Here is a 14147-nt window from a genome sequence, read left to right as displayed (position 1 = left end):
ACATGGAAGGTCAACTGGGTTCCACCCCCCAGTCTCCAGAGTGGAGAGGGGACAGGGGAGGGTTGCCGTCTCTGCTCCTGTCTCCTGGTAGTGCAGGGTGGGAATGGCCAGCAGGGCTCTGAACGACAATCCCCACAGTCACAGCATCTAGTTGGCAGGGGTACATATGGCTTCTTTCATGGTGTTTGCCTGGTGTAGAGTAGGTATAGTCAAAAGGGTTCCATCAGCAGGGCTGCCCTCTTCCCAGTCCTTACAAGAGAAAGTGGGTTTTTCTTTGTTTTTTTGTTTTTTCGTTTGTATGCTCGTTATCTGTGCCTATGAGTGTCATGGCCTTCTGCAGCACTGAGGCTGGGGTATACAGGAGGGAGGGAAGGAGGGAGGCAGGAAGGAAAAAAAAAATCCAAGGGAACTCACTGCTGGAGTATCCCTTAAGTCCTGAGGACCCTAGCCAGTCTGTCTTCTTTTTCTAGGAATAGGGTGGAACGTGCTTGCTCAATCTTGTCCAGAATTGGAAGCCTATAATTTATTCATTAAGTTACAGAATATTAAGTAGAATTGTGACAAAATTAAAGAAAGAATAAATAATTAACCAGAGACTGATATTATGACTACTGGGACTCTGTGTCTCACCTTCTAGGGGAGGGAACGCAAGGCCTTTACCTGTATAAAGGACAGCTGCTGCATCCTTCTTAGTGAAAAGAATGCAGTTGTTACTGTTGCTGCTTGGAAGTTCAAATATGTGTAGAAGGGTCTGTATGGATGCTTTGGAGTAGCCAAAGGGGTAGACTGCACTGGTTATAAAGCTGCTGACTTGTAGCCCCAAAAGCCCTGCTTCTAAATTCTGCCTTGTGATGCTAGGGCTGAGACTCTGCAAACATCTCACCTTTGTTATAGGTGGTCTACCAACAGGGTGCACTAGAGAGAGACTGGAAAACTAGAGAAAAGGAGAAGGGAATTACTTCCTGTTTTGCCTGCTTTTCCCGACAGTGTGGCATTTCACCCCAGCAGCAGAATGTGGTTCTAGCCTCTTCCGGCAGAGCCAGCCTTACCCTGACCCCTCAGAAGTTCTAGCAATAGCCAGCCAGTGGCCCCTCCTCAGAGGTTTAAGGCCCAGCCCTGTGGGTGACGGGGTGGGGTGGGGGGGTGTCTCTTCCAAGCTTCTAGGTTCTAATAAACCCAGCCTCTTACCTTTCTTCCTTTGTTCCTCCCATCCTAGAAGCAGTGGACGCTCCCTGGAGTTATTCTCTCTTTATACTTTCAGTAGCCCCTTTTTGCCCTCTCAGCTCTCTAATACCTCTATTAGAAAATTTCATATACTAAATCCATTCTGTTGAAACAATTAGTATAGATTCTGTTTTCCTGACTGATATGGATTCTTATTTGTTAATATTAGAATATGAAACAAAATGTTCAGGTGTTTTTACCTTCACCAAAGAGATGTTTCAAACAAATGGGTTTGAATGGCACAGAGGCAAAAATAGGACAGTTACATAATGAAATCGTCCCAGGTGGCATGGTATGGGGAAAATAGCACCAAAATGAGTTATATGCCCTTATTAAGTGCCACTTACTAACTGGGTGATATTGGATAAGTCATTTATGGGCTTCATATAGTTTATGGATGGGCCTTATCTATAATTAAAAGTGAGCAAACTAGATTATCTCTAAGTGTATCTCCAACCTGAAACTATCACTTTATTTTCAAGAAATCACCAGTAAAACCATCCGGGCCTGGATTTTTCCTCGTAGGAAGATTTTGATAACAACTTCAATTTCTTTAATAGAGGGTACATATTCTGTTTAATTTTATGTAAGTTGTAATTTTCAAAGAATTTTTACATTTCATATAAATTTTCATAATATTCTTTTAATGCCTGTAGGATCTATAGTGACAACACTTCCTTAATCCCTTTTCATTCCTGATAGTGATAATTTGTGGGGGTTTTTTTTGTTGTTTGTTTTGTTTTTTAATTTTTTTTAACATCTTTATTGGAGTATAATTGCTTTACAGTGGTGTGTTAGTTTCTGCTTTATAACAAAGTGTATCAGCTATACATATACATATATCCCCATATCTCCTCCCTCTTGCGTCTCCCTCCCACCCTCTCTATCCTACCCCTCTAGGTGGTCACAAAGCACCCAGCTGATCTCCCTGTGCTATGCGGCTGCTTCCCACTAGCTATCTATTTTACATTTGGTAGTATATATAAGTCCATACACATATGTTTTTATTTCTTTTGGAAGCTGGGTCATATGAAAAGTATAACATTTTTTTAACTTTATGAGAACCTGCTAAACATTTTTCCAACCTGGCTGTACCATTTAAGCATTTTTACCAATACGTATGAGAGTTCTAAGTTGCTCCACAGTCTAACCAACATGTGGCACTATCAGTATTTTAAATTTTATTTCATCATTCTAGTGGGTATATAGTGGTAACTCATTGTGCTTTTACTTTAGAATTGCCCTAATGACTATGAGGTGGAGAGTTTTTTCGTATGTTAGTTTACATCTCTATATCTTCTTTTAGGAAGTAACTGTTCAAATCTTCTGCCCATTTTTAACTGACTTGTTTTCTTATTATAGAGGTATGAGAGTTCTTTATATATTTTGAAAATACTTTTCCCAGTCTATGACTTGCCTTTTTATTTTCTTAGAAGTGTCTTGTTAAGTGTTAATTTTGATGAAGTCCAATTTGGTTTCTTTTATAAACCGTGCTATTTGTCTCTTACTTAAAAAAATAAAAAACATTGCTTAGCTCAGGTACACTAGAACTTTTTCCACTGTTTTCTTTAAGAAGCTTTATAATTTTAGTTCCTGCATTTAGGGCTAGGATCCATTCTGAACTGACATATGGATATCAAATTACTCCAGCACCATTTAGTGAAAAGCCTGTCCCACCGCTATTGAACTGACTTGGGTCTTTTGCTGAAAACTGATTGATGACACGTGTGGTCTATTTCTGGACTCTATTCTATTTCATTGATCTACACGTCTAAGTTTACACCAGTACCACAGAGTCCTGATTACTGTAGCTTTATAGAAGTCTTAAAATAAGGTAGTCCTGCAATTTTGTCCTTCTTTCTTAAAATTGCTTTGGCTTTTTCAGGCCCATTGTGTTTCCATTTCAATTTTAGAACTAGCTTGTCAATTTTAACTTTTTAAAAAGCCTTCTGGGATTTTGACTGGGCTTGCTTTGAATCTATAAATCAGTTTGGGGAGAACTTACACCTTAATAATAGTGAGTCTTTGGATTCAGACGTATGATACATCTTTCTGTTTGTGAAGTTGTTCGATTTCTCTCAGCAATGTTTTGTGGTTTGCACTGAACCTATGTGGCCCCCCTTTTAATACATTTTTCAAGCTGACCCTCCCTACCCCTTCTCCAGGCAGCCACCGATCTTTTGATCACTAAAGATTAGTTTGTATTTTCTATAAATGAAATCATAAAATACGTTCTCTTTTTCGTCTTGCTTCACTCACTCGGCATAATTATTTTTAAATACATCCATGTTGTTGTATGTATCAATAGCTCACCAATTTATTACTGAGTAGTATTCTATTGTATGGATATACAACAATTAGTTTATTCATTCAACTTTTGATAGACTTTGGGTTTTGTTTTGTTTTTTTCCCTCCAGTTTTTGGCTTTTACAAATAAAAGCTGCAAGTACAAATACTAATACCTGTATTAGCGTACAAGTATTTGTGTATACATATGCTCTTATTTCTCTAGGGTGAATCTCTGTGAGAAGAATGGCGGGGTCACATGGTAGATATATGTTTAACATTTTAAACTCCAAGCTGCTTTCTAAAATGACCGTATCCAGATTATGGATCACAGTGAAGTGCAAAGGCATGGAGGCCAGAATAATCTGTCTCCTATCTTTCATATGCATGCTGGTAATGAAGATTTATTCATTCATCAAATATTACTGAGTAACTGATGAATGGATTGAACTGGGTTAGGCAAAGAGGATACAGCAATGAACAAGACAGCCATGGTTCTGTCCCTATGGGGCTTACATTCCAGAAGAAAAGCAGACACTAAACAACACACTTCACAATTATTTGCTTACAAAGAGGTAGAATGCTCTAGTCTGGAGACTTTCTGAAAGCTTCTTTTGATCTGAGTGCTGAAGGATGAATAGCAGTCAACAAGATAGATATAATCCTAACACACTGTGATAACTGTGACAAAGAAGTAGTTCTGGGCTCCGACATAACTCTCCTAGGACATACATTTTTGTTAACTGATTTGTTTATTCACTTAATCCGTCAAGCTTGCTTGAAAATAATCCTAGCCTTTGGCATAAAAAAACAGGATTTAGGAGCACCATCTTCTTCTGTCTTCCGATTCAACACAAAACTGGGTACCCTCTCCAGAAGAGAATTGTCCCTTCTGAATGATGGAAACAACCACCAACTTTCCTCATGAATCAGCGGAATCATGAGAATGACAGCAGCAGTCGTGGTAGCAGCAGCTAATGTGGTATCTCATAAAGAGCATAAGAGTATATTGCCCACCACCCAGAACAGGCACTTCCTGAGCGCTGCCCATGTGGTGGTGCTACACAATCTTATCTAATGTACGTGACAACCCAATGAAGCAGATACTGTTAGTGCCATTTTATATAAGAATAAACTACAACCCAGAGAGATTACATAAGTTGTCCATGGTGACAGAGTAGAAACTTGGGCCCAGTACTGTCCTAACTTTGTTCATTATATTAATTACTATACAAGAAATAACTTTACAAAGTTACCCTAAAGCACTAGTGGTAGGGATGCCTGAAAAATATATTAGTTTTCCTTAGCGGCAAGGTAATTTAGTGATGGACAAGTGATACGCTGATGGTTCTGAGGACTACTTTTGAGGACCAGTAGTCTCTGACATGGTAAAAATCCTCAGGGAAGACAGTATAGTGTCACACAAACTTGAATTTAAACCCCAACTCTTCCACTTATTTAGCTGCGTGACTGTAGGCAAGTTATCTTAACCTTGCTTAGTCTCAGTAAAGAAGGAGAAAAACAATAACTGCCTTGCAGGTTTGGGAAAAGATCATTAATGTATGTAAACACCCAGTAAATTGACAGGAACATAGTAAGTTGTATATAGATAGTAGTTAGGAAAGTTGTTCCTTTCATAGCATCTGGAGAAGATCCCAATTACTGGAGATGAGGGGTTTCCCTGCCCCCTACTCCTCTGATACACATTACTTCTTTAGAGGTAATGTGGAGTAAACACAGGGCATCAGAGGAAATAGGTGAAGATTCAAGCTCAGTCCCTCCCGGTTTTGCACTTCCTCTCATCAACACATTTTTTGCTGCTTGAAACGAACTCAAGGTTGAAAGAGATCCCAGGTTTCAATATTCATGAGATCCCAAGATTTCAACTCAAGGTTGAAAGGAATTCATCTAGTCTATCTTCCTTTTATTAGACTTCATGTAGACCAATTGAAATATCAAAGAGGTAGCACTCTGTCCATCTTGGCTACATCATCTGGAATGTTCCCTTTTTCAACTTTCCTTCTACCACAAAAATAAACACATGGGTATAGTTTGAAGCCATTACATGCAATGGAGAGAGAAAACACTGGCAGAAAAACTGGTTTTGCCATGAGTTGCCTACTTATTACTTAGAGGAGTAAGTAGGTAATTTGCTTTTTTAAAAAATGGGAATGACAGTGTATGAAAAATCATCCAACACCCTAGACGTGATGATACGAAAGAAAGAGACCAATATGAATAGAAATAAATCCAGAAAGATGAGTGTATGTTTTACTAGCTAGTCTCATGCCTTTCACGGGCCAGTAATGACATCGACCAAGGTATCACACACCAGCCTATTTCACAATTTCTTTTATACGCAATGGATATATAAATATATTTTATATATATAGTAAAAACCTGGGAAAACTTGAGCTTTTAATTTTTGGTGGTGGCAGTGGTAGGGGGATTCCTATTTCTTCCCCTTAAAATCCACTTCCGATTTAAGGCTTAGAAAGTAAATTTCTATAATAAATATATGTACCACACATTGCTTCATTAGATAAAATTTCATGATTTCTTAGAACCTCAAACTTAACAAATCCTAAAAATGGTTACCTCTCTCCCAAAGACAGGACGACTACAGGCGATAAACTTGCCCGCTCTCCCCTGTGCCAGCTGTAGCTAATTGATTTGTACACTCTGTTTTGCTTGGGTCTGATACCACCATTACACCCCCGCAGCCGCAGGCCTCAGCCTGTCGCCATCACGCATCTCGCGTACATCCTCCCTGACAGGACTCATCAATTCCTACTGCTTTTCACCAGGCCTCAGCTCTGGCACTTTCCCCTGGGGAGACCTTTACTGGTCTCCATACTTAACCCCTGAACCCAGTCTAATCCATCAGCCACATCGAATGAATGGTGATAGAGAATGTTTCTCCCCAAAGACAGGCAGCCAGCCTCTCCACTTAAAACTCAGAAAGAAAGCCATCAACAGGGTCTGCTTTCTGTTTGTCAGTGTCGCCAGCTTCTTCGCTTACTGATGTTTTTATTGTTGCTGTGCCCAGCTGCTTGAGTCGGGGAAGTGGTATTCAAGGAGACATCAATTAAAGTGCTTGTTAAACGCCATAGACGCTCTTTTGAAAATGTCCCCTGGGACTCTCCCTGGGAGTTCCCAAAACTGGTGGATGGCACAGTTGTCATTTTGGAATAGGGTTTCCCCAAAGTTCTAAAGAACAGCTTCATAACCTACACTCCTACGCACAGCTTTTGGACGCTACTAGAATTTAGAAATTATGACTTTACAGAATGAAATATAACACTCTTTATTAGGAAAGACAAGCAATAATGGGCAACAAATATCAAAATTGTAAATGCACTGTTTGAAACCTCCTTACCTCATAACCGAACTGCAGCTCATCAGAGGTCAGCATAATGATATCGTCGTCAATAGCCAGAACGGCCTCCGTCTCGATTTCATCGTAAGGGAAGAAACGGTTACTCAACTTGTTTTCAGCAGTTCTTACAACTTTTAATGGAACCCGGATTTTGGGCCACAGAGAATCTGGAAAAAGAAAAACCAAGGTATTTATTACTCTCCTAACTTCTGTGAGGAGATAAACTGGTGAAAGCATCGCATCACAAATGAGATGGAAGAATCAACTCACACCCAGGACTCTCATGAAATCCACACGCACAGCTGTGCAAGGAGAAACTCTTATAGGTGCGTTTTTATAATATCTTACATTGTAAATATTTCTATCCTCTCTACATCCTTACAACACTCTGATTCTCAATGTTGTCTTAACCAGGATCCACAAAGCGGCTTCAACTCACAATTGAGAGACAGAGGAGCAAAATGACTTGATGAAGGTCATGGTGATGAGAGGACGAATGGGCTCTGGACCGCCTCATTCTCAGGCCCGTGGTTTGAACACCAGGACTCTACCACCTCTGCACAATCCTTCCAGGTAGGTACACCCTAGCTCAAAACCTGCCTGCAGCTCTGCTGGGAAATACACGTGCTGAAGACAAAAGCGCCTGCCCCCGCCACGCCATCACCAACAGCTCCCAAGGCTGCCAAATCCACCCTCACAGAACTGTGGCCCTGAATGAGTTCAGCTTTCCTAACTTAGCACCTTACCGCCTCGACAGCCCTGCTCTCCTGACTCACTGGGTTTGGTTTCTCATCATGACCAATTTACAGAGTAAATATCGAATATCTAGGTCCAATTACATGGGATTTTCTGGCATACTGAAGAAACACAAACTCATGACTTGCCTTACATTTTTCCCATTCTACTTTGAAATGACTGAAGCAATTTAACCTCAGGTTCCTTATTTTAAAGTGTTGTGTTTAGCATAGCATGAAATTAATACTTCTTCAGTACAGGACCCACGTCCACAGACCTCAGTGTTCTTTACAGAGGGCAGTTTGTTCTTCACGCAACATTTATCAAATGAGAACAGAAAAGGTATCATACTGCTTCCAAAAACCCAACACGTAATTGTGGGAAGGTCTAGTTTTTGTTGAGTCTTGAAGCCCCAAAATGCCTGTGGCCACTCCAAAGTCACCATACTGAAGGAGAAGTGTGACAGAGGGAAAATCAGGAGGGAAAAAACCTGTCTTAACTGACTGCAGGTAAAATCTCTTACGCATAATTTACAATACATCCATGTAACACGCTGGGGTGCTCCAAGGGTCTTAGAAGAGGCACCCCCAAGGGCAGCTTCCCAGCAGGTTCGGTAGACACCCCAACATACTTCCCAGTGAGGCCGACAGCTCCTCTGCAGGCAGCTTTCCAGCAAGTTCTGCAGATACCTTCAACAGCAACTCAGTGAACTGAAGCCCTCGACAGTACCCCGGCTGGCCTGATAACACCCCCTGGACGACTTCCCGTTGAATTCCATGGGTACCCAAGGGGGCTGCTGGTTTCTTGTTTGCCAGTCTTGGCCTGTGGCACCTGAGAACCTTCACCATGCACTGGGCTGCAGCCACACTGTCTCCAACCAGGCCTGAATCCCAGACCTAGCTGGGGAAGAGGCCCTCCCAAGTTTATTTCCTGTAATCCTTAGAGAGCTCTTTTTTACCGTTTAGTCACCAATCTCCTATTCCTAGTTAGTAATTCTTTATATTAAACTTTTCCTGTTCAAGTTACTGTGTGGTTTCTGTCTCCCACCTGGACCTTGACTAACACACTGGGGATATCAGAAGGATTATCAGATGAAAGGGGAATTGTTTTCTATGGCCTCTGAAGTTAGAACCATGACCAATGGCTGGGTGGAAGTTACAGGGAGATTGATTTAAACTCTAAATAGGTAAGAATTTTCTGATGCAATGAAATGCCTTCAGCAACACAATGTGCACTTTTATTTGAAATGTACTCACTTTAGAGACCAAACAAGATGCCTCTGAGGTCCTAGGACTGTATGGACAGTAACAGTTCACAGAAAGCACAGTCTCTGGAAAGAGCTTCGAATCTCAGGTGTATCCCTTACCAGCTCTGTGATCTTGAACAAGTCAGTCACTTTCTACCTGTTTCTCTGACTATGAAGATGGAACAGGAGCACCGTCTTCACACACGAGAAGGTGTGAGGATGCACAGTAACGCGTTTAGCAGCACGGTGCCCGGCACCCGGCAGACATCCACTAAGTGCCAGCTGTGCTTTCCCTTGAAAGTCTGAGTCTGTTTACAGACCAAAGGATTTTTTTGAACCTTAGGTAGTGGTGGCAAAGTGGTACACGTCAGATCTGGTATATTACTCCGACAATCCAGGGGCGTGTCCTCAGCACGTATCTTCAATGTCTACTTTGAGATGAACAGAATCCCTGCCATTAATCCTCTGGAACTGAGAAAACCTAACACACTAGCAGAACAAAAGAACGTGGAACTTTTGTTTTGTTTTGTTTTATTTTAATTTATTTATTTTATTTATTTTTGGCTGTGTAGGGTCTTTGTTTCTGTGCGAGAGCTTTCTCTAGTTGCAGCAAGTGGGGGTCACTCTTCATCGCGGTGCGCGGGCCTTTCACTACCGCGGCCTCTCTTGTTGCGGAGCACAGGCTCCAGACGCACAGGCTCAGTAATTGTGGCTCACAGGCCTAGGTGCTCTGCGGCATGTGGGATCTTCCCAGACCAGGGCTCGAACCCGTGTCCCCTGCATTGGCAGGCAGATTCTCAACCACTGCGCCACCAGGGAAGCCCAAGAACATGGAACTTTTGCCATGTTAATTTCACAAGGCAACAAACAGCCCCTCTTTCTGCAATACGTATAGAAAACAGGCTAGCTGCTTGGGTTAAGTGTAGACGTTTCTCCACCCTGGATGACATCGGGACTTGCACTTGGGGAGTGTGCACAGCATGTTTGACAGCTTTCCACATTCTTCGCCTGCATATATCCTAAAATTACTTGAGACAATGTCCGTAAAGAACTAACCTGCCTCTAGAAAAACTTTGATGGGGAAGTTTTAGAGGGTGATGAAGCCCAAAGAGGATGATACGGGGTGCAGATGGGAATGCAGAATGAATCATGGCTTTTTTGGAAATGCGATTACCTCTTCCTGTTCTGAGTTGGGCCTGGATAGCCAAAAGCAGCTTTGGCAAAAGGAGTCTCCATCTCAACGGTCCAGCTGTCTATGAACCATCGTTACTATAAGACAGGACTTCAAGTAGAATTCCCAGTTTCTTGTTTTCACATTTTCAAATAAAATAGGCCTCTAAGAAAGGGAACTACCTTTCTCTCGGGCTTTAGCATCCCTTCTGTGGAATACAGGGATAAGAGGGCAGCAATCAAAGAATAAGCATTATAATTACTCCCTGCCCTAAAGCAGATAATTTTGATATGGGATTTTGATTCCGTTTAAAAAAATAGGAGGACTTCCCTGGTGGTGCAGTGGCTAAGAATCTGCCTGCCAATGCAGGGGACATGGGTTCGAGCCCTGGTCCAGGAAGATCCCACATGCCGCAGAGCAACTAAGCCCATGTGCCACAACTACTGAGCCTGCGCTCTAGAGTCCGCAAGCCACAACTACTGAGCCCCCGTGCCACAACTACTGAACCCTGCGCGCCTAGAGCCCATGCTCCGCAACAAGAGAAGCCCGCGCACCGCAACAAAGAGTAGCCCCCGCTCGTCGCAACTAGAGAAAGCCTGCACATCGCAACGAAGACCCAATGCAGCCAATAAATAAATTAATTAATTAAAAAATAGGACAGGAGCATGAGGTAGGAAAGAAAAATATAGGTGAGAAAGAATAGAGGTTTGTTTTGGTTTTTTTTTCTTTCTTTCCGTTAGTATTTTCAAAAGAATAGATTTACTCTTCTGCCTCTCCTTGAGCCCCTGATAAGGACCTGGTTCATCTGCATAATCCCAAATTAGAGAACTGACAAAGCATGATGATTTTCTGAGCGCTAATTGGCAATCTGAATAGATACAGTGGGGCCTAGTGCACAGCGCATGAGCTTTGGATCCAGAGAGACCTGTCTTCATGTCTGGCTCTGCCATTCTGCAGCTCTGTGATTGAGGCAAATTACTCAACTAATCTAAGTTTCACTTTTGTAAAATGGGAAGAATAACAGCTTCCTTGCAGGTCTGTCATAAGGAGTAGAGATAATACGTGTGAAGCACTTAGCACAGTTCCTATTCCTTGGATATAAAAGGTACTCAATACGTGGTTATAATAACGCTGCATCATTCTCATCTTCACAAATGGATTCTTGTAAAGTCTATGAACTTCACCTCCCCTCTGACAACTTGGAAGAGGTGTAGACAGAAGAATATGGGGTGACTCCTTAGGGTGCAGAAGGAAACAGTGTCACAGCTAGAAACCTTCAGGCTCTTGCTCCACTGCTTATCCCAGATGGGCTCTTTTTCTTTACGTCTTAAAATTCTAAATGGAACCACATGAATTATAGCTTGTGTCTCATCCTGTGAATCTGTAGCTGGCAAACAGAAATGTCACCTTCTATTCACACAAAGTAGTCTGAAAAATAAGATTTCTCAAAAACATTGCCAAATTTATGAAAAACAAACCGCTGAGCCAGCTGACCTGATAACTTTAGTTTTGAGCTTTAGTCCAGCTTGAAGGAGAAAAAGAACTCCTCGTGTTAAGGATTTTTTAAAAATGAGAGTACCGATTAACAGTTTTCTCCAAGTTGAATGACAAGAGCCACGTGAGCAAGAATTCTCCAACTCTGCAAAGGCACTACACAAGGTTCAGGTTGCCTGACGATGACCCAAAGCCCATCCTGGCAATCACTGTCACAAACACAACCACAGATCCACAAAATAAACGATCAGATTATCTCCATACAAATCTTGAGCCCCCTCCAGGAGTGCTGGAGCTGCCTGGTGTACAGCTGGTCCCCATAACCCTCACTCCCCAGGTCCCAGAATTCAGCTTGAAGGAAGAGAGCTGCTGCTTCTACTTCTCGCTTGCCTCTTCCGAGGTGACCATCCTGAAATGCTCAGCCAATCCCATCCTGCCTATTAAGAACTATGAAAGTCCCAATCTGAAGCTGGGGTCAGGATGGGGGGATTCCTTGAGATCAACTCAAATTTAAAACTGAAATCAATTAAAACAGAAGGCTGAGTTAAACCTATCTGAAATGTACAATGTAACAGCTTTCTTTAGACTGGGGCAAGGGGCCAAGCCTAACAACCTTTATATCCATCAAGCCTGGAAACTAAAGAGCAGGGGAGAAGGAAGGCAGTGGCTTGCCTTTTCTTCTGACAGAGCTCAAAACCAACGTGACAAAAGCTCGCTGGAAATTTCTATTGCCTAGTCTAAGTATTTACTTAAACTTCAAATCCAGCAATTTAGACTTAAATGTAACCAAAAAGAAAAAAGTATTTGGTTGGGTTGGAGAGTGAAAAAAAAAAAGGTGGGGGGGGGGGCAATTTCTGCCTACACTAACCCTCCCAGCAGCAGGCATGTTAGCCACAATATTTATTCTAGTAAATGTAGAGAGAGCGGAAAACATCACTTTTGCCTCTAATATTTCAAAGCCTTGGACTTGCTTTTTAAAAAATATATATGTTACTAATGCTGTACATGAAAAATCAGATGCCTCTGCTGGCACGAGGGCCAGAGCTGACAGCCGCGTTCACCAACTGAACCAACACCCCACAGAAGATTAAACATGGTTCATGTTCTCCCCAGACAACCACGTCACCAGAGCCGGAGCCCTGACCTAAAAGCCACTGTTAGAAAAAAGCTGGTCCAGTCCCTAACCGTGTCAAAATTAGGGCCTCATCAGTTGAGGGCTCTCTTTCCTCTCTAGAGCCAAAATATTTCAAAAATAAACTAAACTCTTGGTCATAGAATTAACCACTACACTTTAGTAGGGTGTACCAAAAATTAAAACCTAACACCCAGCTCCAAAACCTAGGTTTGTGCTCTTGCTTTTAGTTATGCCAACGTAGGGGCTTAGACCAAGAAGGAAGAAAAAGATTTCTCCTTTCTCGTAATTTGTAACGATACTTGCCCCAAAGAAGTGACTCAGATTTACAATAAATGATTCACCTTAAGCCCAAAGTGGCTAACGAAGGTTTCTAAGGAGAAGCCTCTTTTGCATTTAGCCCCAGAACTGCCTATCTGGGCAGGAGGGCGGGGTGGGGGTGGAGGCCCTCTGAAAGCTGGTGGCCTCCGTGTGCAGGAGCGTGACTGCAGCAGGACACGGAGTTGTTCCGCGTCCCACGAGGGACACGCAGCCTTCCTTGTGAAAACACGACCTCTCCTTTGTAAATGAAGAGACGAATCAGCAACGCAGGACCTCCGATCCCCCTCACTCTGGTGGACCAGGGTCTCCCACAACCATCCCTGCGCTGCTCCTTTTGTCCCGTCCTCCTCCCTTCCTCCCTCTTAGATGGCACCTGGTGCCAACACCTTCCTTTTTCTTCTACCCCTTTCTTCCTCCTTTATTGAGAGTCAAAAATAAAAATAAAAAAATCCAGAAATGTTGGGAGGAAAAAAACTTGGCAAAAAAGATAGTTAATAATAATAATACAAACGGCATGTGCTTCAGGGCATACCACGGGCATACTATTCATTTAAAATAGCTACTTTGTTCACTAAACTGTGGCTCTCTGAATATAAAAAGTAAGTATTGATTCTCTCAGAGAACAAAAGTCCCACCGAGTAAAAATTTTTAAATGTCTCAGGAGGACATTTAAATCCTGATTTGCCTCACAGACAGACGTACGTTCTTCTCCCAGCCTAGACTATGGATCTGCTACCGGGAGTTTCCAGGGTTGACTATCCTGACTTCAGTATAACCAATTAAACAAGAACAGCCATAAAAAGTGCAGATACTACTGTCACGCAATAAACTAGACCTTATCGGTGATAGTGGCGCACATTACAAACTTCAAACTCATTCCTTGCTCTAATCCATCAGAAACTTCCTGGCTTTAATAGGCTATAAAGGGCAGGAGCTTTGAAGTCTCTGGGATTAGGATCAGTAATAGACGGACTGAATGAGAAACAAAATGCAGGTGGAACGTACTCTATGCGTCCTGAATTAAAAACAAATCCAATGAATCAAACAGCCCTCAACCCTAGCTGCCAGATTATGGGGGTGGCCAAGGCAAGCAACAGAGCCATTAAGGATAAGCGGGTGGGCACTTCCAGAGAGGGCTCACTTTAAGGAACTGATTCCA

At 42.3% G+C, this 14147-nt stretch overlaps 1 protein-coding gene across 4 annotated transcripts in view; it reads right to left on the bottom strand.

The window, feature by feature from the left end:
• The window catches only part of EXT2 (exostosin glycosyltransferase 2), a 134313-nt gene that overhangs the window by 30736 nt on the left and 89430 nt on the right, over positions 1-14147 (bottom strand). For all 4 annotated transcript variants that reach the window (XM_059931428.1, XM_059931425.1, XM_059931427.1 and 1 more), the window contains one exon: positions 6890-7056. In XM_059931428.1, coding sequence (XP_059787411.1) covers positions 6890-7056 — 167 coding nt within the window. The remainder of the gene's footprint in view (positions 1-6889; positions 7057-14147) is intronic.

The sequence above is a fragment of the Balaenoptera ricei genome, chromosome 8, assembly GCF_028023285.1.
Source record: "Balaenoptera ricei isolate mBalRic1 chromosome 8, mBalRic1.hap2, whole genome shotgun sequence".
Lineage (NCBI taxonomy): Eukaryota > Metazoa > Chordata > Mammalia > Artiodactyla > Balaenopteridae > Balaenoptera > Balaenoptera ricei.
This window is presented reverse-complemented; position numbering and strand designations above follow the sequence as displayed.